Source organism: Larus michahellis, chromosome 4 (genome assembly GCF_964199755.1).
Source record: "Larus michahellis chromosome 4, bLarMic1.1, whole genome shotgun sequence".
Taxonomy (NCBI): domain Eukaryota; kingdom Metazoa; phylum Chordata; class Aves; order Charadriiformes; family Laridae; genus Larus; species Larus michahellis.
The window spans coordinates 5,811,716-5,820,953 of NC_133899.1; the positions used below are offsets into that span (position 1 = coordinate 5,811,716).

Below are 9,238 nucleotides of genomic sequence, written 5' to 3' on the forward strand. Positions count from 1 at the left end.
GCTGAAAACCAAACCAGCCCAAAAATCAGTAAATGTTACACCATGTTTTTAAGTCAAACTTCTATGAGAAGTTGTAATTTACACATTTATTTACAGTTTGAAAACAAAAACATTCCCATGCAACCTCTCAAAATATTTACACTGTGCCATGAAGTTACACAGACTGCCTCTGCACATTGACATATCTGAAGGGAATCTGAAATGCCATACACACAGTTTCCAGATAACAGAATTAAAGAAACACTTGTATATTATAACTGAATCTTCAGATCAAATCCATCTCAAATTAAAAATGATGCAGTGAGTTACATAAAAAATACCTATATAATTACCAATTACAATTTTCCAACTCTGAAGAGTTCCAAAGCTGTCGTTTGCATTAGTGACTGTTGCCATCTCCATGCTGCAATCTTTATGTCCCCAAGAACAAAACAGCGGTAATGTGCAAGGACTGCAAAGGATCAAATCTTAATTGAAATAATTCTAAACATGGACTTCCTCAAAAGAAAACTGTTGCTTCTTTCATTGTATCCCTCTAAGATAAAATTTCACAAGACTTTAATACCAATAGACAGATTTTTCTTTTTTTATTATTTGTTATTGGTTGTTGCCCTTGGCAAGTAAAAACTCTTGATCTGAATATCCACTGAAGCTGGATGGAAACTTCTTGCTGACATCTATATTCCAAGAGTCCCTTTTCCCCCACGCCCTGTAACGGTCTTTGAATATAATCTTCATCTACTAAAATAAAAACCACACCTGACCTGCAGACAAGCAGTTCCACTTATTTGAAGGGGACTATTCACTCCGCTGAACTGGAGCCCAGGTAAGGCAGCCACCTAGAATATCTTCGCCATCTACAGCTATGAGAGTAAACTGAACAGCTACAGCTGTCATATTGCACCTTTACTAAGCTTTAGCTAGCTTTAACTCCACAAATACTATTAAAAATACAGTTCAGAGCAGTCATCACATTTACATTTAAAATAACCACGATCTCTGTTTAAAGTTTGCAACTAATGGTTTTTTATTGTTTAAGGAAAGGGTTAACTCTTCTGTTAAAGACAAACGTGGAAAAATAATTCAAAGCAGCCATCGTTTGTAAAAAAAACTTTAAGGGATTATCAAAGAATAAGTTATTTTTTTAAGATCCTTTTTAAAGTTTATGATGATTTAGATGAATACCAGTAATAAATGAGTTATATAATTCTGTATGAATCAGTTTTAAATTAAGGGCTTACAAAACTTCCTGGTAAGAAACTTTTTTTCTCTCTGATTTTAAAATAATTCCTAGCTTTTTGTGGTATACATGTAAGTAGTGGGGACAGTGGTGCGTCAGCCATACCTGGAGGGAGAGACAGATAATTATAGCTTAACTCAACCAATGTTTACCTTTCATAACTGTTATAAAACTAAAAACACAGCTTGAGCATCTATGTACAAAGCAGTAATTCTAAGAACAAACTGTATGTAGACGTAAGTTTTTATAGCGATAACATTTTCATTCTACTAAATTTCTATCTATTTCTAAACAAACTATGAAGGTTCTCCCTTATGCAAGGTACAAGCAGAATGTAAGATGACAAAAACCATTTAACTGTAGATTTTTTTCTCCATTTTATAGAGTTGGAACACTTACCTGCTGGTGCCAAGGATTTCAGCGATTCTAAAAGATGTGGACTAGAAAACTTGACCAGACATCTGAACGGTTCTTTTTTATCCAAAACATCCATTTTAGGATCACTTTTAAACATCGTCTCAAGCTGTTAAGACAAAATTTACCCAGGGAGTATAAATAAAATATCTTCATTGCTTATATGCTATTATTTAAACATTATGTTAAAAATGCAATATATGATAAGACTGATCTTATTTGTCTGTATTTGTAATGTTAACATGATTCCAGCTGGAGGAATATTTTAATAAAATCAGAGGGTGCCACCATGTGGTAAACAGTTTTCTGCTGAGAGGCGGCTTGTTCAGCCATATTGTAAAACATTAAGTATCTCTTAGAAGTTCATATATATATATATAGATATATATCTGTTCATCAGATAAAATCCATGCATCATTCAAGAAGTTAAATTATAGCATGATATGTGTGTGAGCTTTGTATGTACTTCAAATAACCTCAATTTCTCATGCTTCAATACACTGCTGGTCTAAGTCTATCTTTATTACAACAAGTCAAAATGCTTAGTTTACAAGGCTGAAAGATTGAAGCATCGTCTAGTAGTCTGACCAAATCTCAATGCAAATCTGTTTCTTAAAGATACTTTTACCTCATTTATTTTAAAATGTCCTCCCTAAAGTTTAAAAAAAAATTTTAAATCTAGCATTTCTTCAATTTGCAACTTCATGCAGCTACCACTACATTAAAACTAATTAAAAAAAACCCCACCAAGTTCATTGCTTTTACTACCTTATATTGTGCAAATTCAATTTTAGGTTGGGGACCATCACCAAAAACTTCCCGATTCAGTCTCTGTATTCTTTCTTTCTCATTTCTGTTCTCTTGAATTATCCGTAAATCTACTGCAGGTGGAAAGAGTAGGAAAGAAAATAGAAAAAACAGAAAGACAACTTTGACAGCTGGTACGATACTGTTTTTCTAACCAGGTGATTACTCCAGTGAAATTCTGAAAATAAATTGTAAAGAATTCATCATAATCTTTTATTCATAAGCTAGTTGTCTCCATCATTTATATTTTCAGTTCTTACCAAGAGAAAAACCCAAGCAAATATAAAAGGAGATACCTGGCACTGAGTATTTTTAGTTTCGTAACTGTGTCCAACAACAGTCACAGGGAAATAATTACCCCTCCTAGTGACAGCCAGTACTATGGCACCCCACCAGGGATGGATAGTGTAACATCAATGTAACATACGTAAATTTCCTATTATGAACCTCATTTCATAAGCCAGCAGTAATGACATTCAAGCTGCCGTTTAATTTAAAATATACGTACCGGTTTCTGGTGCTACATTCCTTTCTGTCAGAGGTCTCGGACAGTAAGTTTGGAAGTTCTAAATGGAGAGACGGGGGGGAGAAAAATGTTTTATTTCACTTCCACTTTTAGAGGCTGTACCTGAAGACAACTTTCCAGATTTTTTACTTCTCATTCTGAAAGTCAGTATTCTTCCAATTTTTGACGGTTACTAGAAGTCAGAAAGCCCAACTTTATTTTGAGAATAGAATGTCTGTCCAATGATATTTGTGAACGTTTCCCTATTTACAAGTTTTACGTGGACAAGCAGAGTAAGTGCCCATTCTAATAGCCTTCAACTCATTGCTCTAGGAAGCCTAGTGAAATGATACTAGAAAATCCTGGGATTGAATTGTTCATACCATTTTTAGACTGAATTAACCATTACAATAATAGAGGACAGGCAGGATACCAAGTAATTACATCCCCATTGTAATGTTACCTTAATGAAAGGCTACCCACCACAGTAGCTCAATATTATTTTAACTCGATGGTCTCTTGGAAGAGGTGATTTTCCCTACCTACTGGGGGTGAGAACTAGGCCTGAAACAAGAAACAATGCTTATCTTTGGACGTACGTGTGAAGTGGCTCACCTGGCTATATCTCTTAAATACAATATCTTTAAGGGAGTTTAAAGAATGACTTCGAAGCTCCATTTCACGGATGTCTTGGTAATTGGAAGCAACCACCAGGGCCTTTAAATAGAAATTGAAATTGTTTTAACATCAGTCTTAATCATCACTATGTTTATAATATGGAAAAAATATAACATTTCTAGACATTGTGATGTTTTTGTTTCAAGGTCAGTAACTGTCATTTAAATAGCAGGATTATCATGTCTGAAAAAAGAAGTTGAATACACTGTTATTAAGCTTAGGTTAATATTTAAAAGAATTCACAGGATAACCAGATGAGCCTATAGCCCTATCAGCTGAATAAATAAAATAAACAAACAGATTAATAAAATAATTAATTGTCTGGAAGTCTGCTAAATAGATAAAAAATTAAAGACTACCAACACTGATCACCATGAGTTGACAGAAAATGTCCTTTAAAACTAATTAATAGCATTCTCTGATGAGCTTATACAGTTAGTTCTTGAAGTTAACAGTGTTGAGTAATATTCTCCAACTTCTATGAGACAATTAACTAAATATCGCCTAATGCTTGGTTAAGAAATTAGAACAATTCAAGATCAGCAAAAATCCCAATGAACTGATTTATTCACAATGCACCCTCTCAAAGGTCTAAAAGATTGGGTTTTGCCCCAATTTTATCACGAGCTAAGGGAAAAAAATTACTATGTAAATTACTAAATTACTTTAAGTGACAAATCTTTACCCACTCTCTTAAAATGTAACACAATTATAGCTCTGCATGACTGCAGTGAAATCAGGGTCTACAGAGTCTTATTCTTTACCTGACACAGCAGAGGCAAGTTGCTCCTGAGCACTGAGGCAGAAATGAAGACATAGGGAGTCTGTGAATGGTATACAACATAGCTGGTTTTGTACTGGTTTGGTTTTGTATACGGCGTTCCCCAGGCAATTCTAATCCAGATTGCATTATCCTCATATTCTCTAAAGTTGATGGTGACCTAAACAGAAAAAGAAAAGCTTTGATTTACCAGCACATTCAAATGCCCAGAAAGATTTTGTTCTCTCTTAACCCTGCGCTTGTAAGACCCAAACAGAATATAATACACCACTGCTTGACTAAGAAACAAATCCCAGTAGTGTGGTCACAATTGTATTTGAAACAAACTCCTCACAAACTAGGCGGGGACGGGGAGGAATCACCTTTCAAACTCTAACATGACTTTTGTTCCTGTTGATGTACATTTTCTTCTGAAGGGTGAAAATAAAAACAGCTTATTACAAAAACCTGATTCTGTCTTTTGGGAAAATAACAACACAACAGAAAAGCATCTGTTTAGATGGAGGGCTAGTGGCAATATTTCCAATATGTCCAATTTTTGAGAAACTAAACTTTTGATCAACTTGTGATTTTAGACCTGAATATAGTATTTATTGCTGCTCAAGAATACACAATGAGAAATTTGAAGACGACTCCCTTCCCTGTTCTTGTAGATTTGCTCCTCAGTTACTTCTTTTTACCTTTACTCAATCTGGGTGATTTTAGAATGGGAAAACTTCCTTTAAAAAAACCCCAAACAACCCTCCCTTTGACTGAGGCAAATGTAGTCAAGCTTTTAGTCCAACTAGGACATAAACCGTTTAGATTGTTGGACCAACATAATTTCTCAAAGTTTTTGTGGATTTTTTTTTTTTAAATGAAAATATTGCAAAACCTTATACAATAGATTTATATGAACTGCAGCTAATTATCTGTTTGTCTGATTTGTATTTGTTGCCCTCTGCTGTTATCAGTGGGAATCCTTTGCGTGAACTAGCTAACCAGCCAGCAGCATTTTCTATTACCTTGCTTAAATGAAGCTGGCGAACTAAAGCAAGAAAAGGCTTCTGCAAATTGTTTAGTAAAAGAGTGAGATGATAATGCCTCCCATTTTTTTTATTTTCTTCCCATGCTCATTTATGTAGCCTAGAAACCGTTTCTTGCTATTGACAGTGGTCTTTCAGTCATTATAACGTAATGAAATACCAGAGCCAAGTTCTCACAGACATCACAAAATATAATTTCAAAATCTGAACTAAAAGGAAACGGATACAATGTTGCTACTAATCTAAGCCATAGTAACTGAACTTCCTTGTTTTGCTTACTGGCTATTTTGAACTCCCTCTGTACTCTGTTTGACCTGATTTTGGTTGTTTGTGTAACAGGACAAAGCAATGTCAACTTACCTAGGCAACGTGTACACTCAAATAGGGCAAAGATTTGATAGAAAACATGAACATATTGCCTTTCTTGAAGGCTGTCACATTTTAAGGCAAACTTACATTTTATTTCATTCCAGCATAATTGTAAAGTTGCTAGAACAGATATGCAATACATTTTTCCTATTTCACATGCAGTTCCTACCATTCCCAAATAAATAATTCCATTTAATTTTTGATGCAGACTGTAGAAAGAAAAATACCTCCCTAAAGTTATGAAAATAATCTATTGACAGCAGAGCTGTATAACGAGTTTAGAATGGATTTATTCTTACATTTTTCAAGGCTGACCGAAGTAGTCTTTTAAATTTTTTTTTGAAATCTGTTAAGTCAAAAATTTCCGTTTCTTCCCCTGTTACACAAGAAAAAAAAAACTACAATTGTGTTTACAAGAAATAGTTCCGAGACGATTTTACAGTTTTGCTGAAACAAAATTAAGCAGAAAAAGCTGAAGTTCCATAGCCTTAAATGAAAACCTGTATATTAAACTTGAGCCTCATGACCGATATATAGCGAAAAGGTTAATATTTAATTAGCAGTTCTGATTTCTAATAATGAGAACCTAATCAAAAGCATTCTAAAAACATTAAAGACGCCTCTGTTGAAAAATCCGTATTAGACTATAGCTAAATATTTAAGATATTTATACTGAAAACTAGACTATATTTGTGTTTAGAAGGTATATGAGGCAGCATTGCAGTAAGTTTCTGAGAACTGTGAGATTACAGCAAGGAAAGGCATTTTACCTGTTTTGTTCATCTGGTAAACACTCCATATTCTTTTGTTTGGGTAGATGTTATTGTCTAAGAAAAATAGGAATTGCTCAATAACATAGTGTATTGTCAAACGGTAATTAAAGGAACAAATAGTTTTACAATACCTTTATGACCAGGTTATTTCAAAATATTACTTCTGGTAACACAATACAATTTATTCAGCATTCTTAAACTACCACTCACAGTAAATCTAATAGCAACACAGTTTTTTATTAAAAGAGATGGGAAGATCTTTTTTAATTCATTTACACAACTAATAAAGGGTATCTCTGAGGTTCAACGTTTAAAGAAGGATTTTACCTAAACTGACTGAAATCCAGTCTAAACTCAAACTAAGAAGTGTAGAGTGTTAAAAAGCCTTGCGATTTAAACTATTATATAATCAAGTTGCAAATTAATATTGCAGTTAGAGTTCCCCCTGGAGTATGTGCCTATAATTTTGCCCAAGTCACTCCTTATAGGAGCATGACATTACTGATTTTAGGGTTTGGTGCATACTGGAGACAAACATATCTCTCTACATTTATAATTGTGTGCTGATGTGGCTTACTACAGTTTACATCTATTTAGATGTCAGAAGAAGCAAACATGCTTTTGTTGATTTTGAGCTTTTGAAATTTTTTTAAAAAGATCAGATCCAATAAGATTCGTCATCTGAAATGTAATCTGTGTGCACCAGATGCAGCTGTACCTCACTAGGACAATTGCTATGTAATTAAGGGCATTACCAAGTTACTCAGAAAAAGTATAAAGATGTTCTTTTTATTCATTTTTTACTTACAAATTATGTCTAGGACAGCTGCTTGCTTTATGTCTGCAGAATTTTCCTGGAAAGAAGAATAACAGTGCATGGTGAACTGCAAGTCCAGAATGCTCTATCATACTGTTTAGTAAGCAAAAAAAACTCAGTACTGGTAGTTTAAATTACATTGCACTGAAGTCCACAGCATGTACAGTCTCCTCAGAGACACCACACCTGGTCCCAATGTGCACACAATACAGTTTTGAGAAATCAATAATAAAAGCTATTACAGCGAGGTTTAAGTGTTTCTGCAGAGGCAGCAAGAACAACGCTGTCCTTATAATATGATGTATGAGCAATTAGAAAGTATTCATGACGTTACGCAACTCTGACTAGTATTTCACTGTCAGGAATTTTAACATGCTTGGTTCCTCCTTATTTATCATTTACAGTGTGAAAAAATATTAAAGAAACTATGATACTACTTCTTACAGATGTTTCAGAAACATTTGCTATCTTACAAGAATAACTTAACAGTTTCTTGCCTGCAGTTTGATCTACACTCCATATAATTAATCTTTGGGTATGAAATTCAAAGGGAATGATACAAGAAAACCTATAGAATTTAAGAGATATTAGTAATAACTGTATCTATCTAGGCTACGATACTATATCTAAAGACTCCTAGTATATATAAAGATTCCTGGTGCACCAAAATCAGAGTACTTAAGGAGGCGATCAGAAAACCTTTTTTACTTACAGTTTGCAGAATGAAGTAGCTTTGGCCAAGGAAATTTTTCAAAAAAAAATCTAAGAAGTCTAAGATATAAGCTAGTGCTATCGTTATCCATACTAAATAGATCTAAATTAGCACTATGTAATGAGTAGACATCTCAATCAATGCCTTTATTTTACAATTTAGAAATACACACATTTCTTAAAGGTTTAACACACTGAATTTTATCTACTTTGTGGAAGCCAAGAGCTCAAAACATGCACTTCCATACTCAATAAGGGTCAATCTTGCACTCCTATCAATCAGGCAAAATTGATGGTATTACCAGTTCAGCTTTACGCTTTTCAGACTGCAAGCTGCTATTTGATGATGTGTTACAGCCAAAGAAGATTTATTTCTTCATAAGAATGTTTTTTTCCTGGTGCTTCAACATGCATTCTGTATGTCACTGACAGGCAGTTACCTCACAAAGCTGCACCACATCTTGAGAAATGTTGTCCTTTATCTGATGGAAGTTTATGGTTTCCAGCTGCGCCTCAGAGAGAAAGCCCCATTTCTGTAGCATCATCTTAATTTCATCTCGTGGGATTTTTAGTACAGTTCTTCGGATGTACTCAGCAACAGTTTCATCCATGACGAAGCCACCTGAAAAGCTGAATTGTTAAAGAAGTTGAAATGGAGGCATAAGCAGGCTCAGGAGACTTGCTCCCTTTGGATGGCATACAAAGCTTCACCTAGGCACGACTAGTAGGACATTGGCATCGGTCCTAAGCGTATTACCATCACAGATTTCAGGGAGTGCGTTAAAACGCTTTTTACAATAATTTCCCCCCCAAGCCCTAAGAAGTTTCCCTCACGGACCAAGGCCTCGTGTGAGCTTCTAGAGAGGGACAGGGCGCTGGCCCTCACCCCGGCCTATCACTGCCTCTCCGGTCCGACGGATGTCCGTGCGGGTGCTCAGACAGCGGGCACGAACGCCAAGAAAGCCGCACAGACGAAAGAAGAACGGCGACTCTACCTACCCACGACGGAAACAACCCCGCTCTCCCGCCACCGCCCTCCTTCTCCTCTTCCTTACCCGCCCGCCGCGCGCCCCACCAACCACTGCCCGCCTTTCGAAGCGCCCAATCAGACTCTGCAC

General features: G+C 35.4%; 1 protein-coding gene across 3 annotated transcripts; it reads right to left on the reverse strand.

Moving 5' to 3' along the window:
- Positions 1-50: 50 nt before the first annotated feature.
- On the reverse strand, positions 51-9,214 carry CENPN (centromere protein N). Of its 3 annotated transcripts, none has more exons than XM_074586862.1 (11): positions 9,176-9,214; positions 8,561-8,750; positions 7,401-7,446; positions 6,590-6,646; positions 6,119-6,195; positions 4,409-4,585; positions 3,582-3,683; positions 2,970-3,027; positions 2,423-2,535; positions 1,640-1,763; positions 51-1,345 (listed from the first exon to the last, which is right to left on the reverse strand). In XM_074586862.1, the coding sequence occupies exons 2-11, from the start codon at positions 8,729-8,731 to the stop codon at positions 1,230-1,232; spliced, it is 1,041 nt and encodes a 346-aa protein (XP_074442963.1). In that variant the 5' UTR covers positions 8,732-8,750; positions 9,176-9,214; the 3' UTR covers positions 51-1,229. The 3 variants fall into 3 exon arrangements, with proteins under 3 accessions (XP_074442963.1, XP_074442961.1, XP_074442962.1); XM_074586860.1 differs by having other exon boundaries at positions 9,120-9,182; XM_074586861.1 differs by lacking the exon at positions 9,176-9,214 and adding an exon at positions 9,007-9,129.
- Between the last annotated feature and the right edge of the window lie 24 nt (positions 9,215-9,238).

Coding starts and splice junctions, on each gene's coding strand:
- CENPN (XM_074586862.1), bottom strand. CDS start 8,731: ATGGATGAAACTGTTGCTGAGTACATCCGAAGAACTGTACTAAAAATC. Junction 7,447..8,560: donor ATGTGGTGCAGCTTTGTGAG/GTAACTGCCTGT, acceptor TCTTCTTTCCAG/GAAAATTCTGCAGACATAAA. Junction 1,346..1,639: donor GAAATCCTTGGCACCAGCAG/GTAAGTGTTCCA, acceptor CTCTCCCTCCAG/GTATGGCTGACGCACCACTG.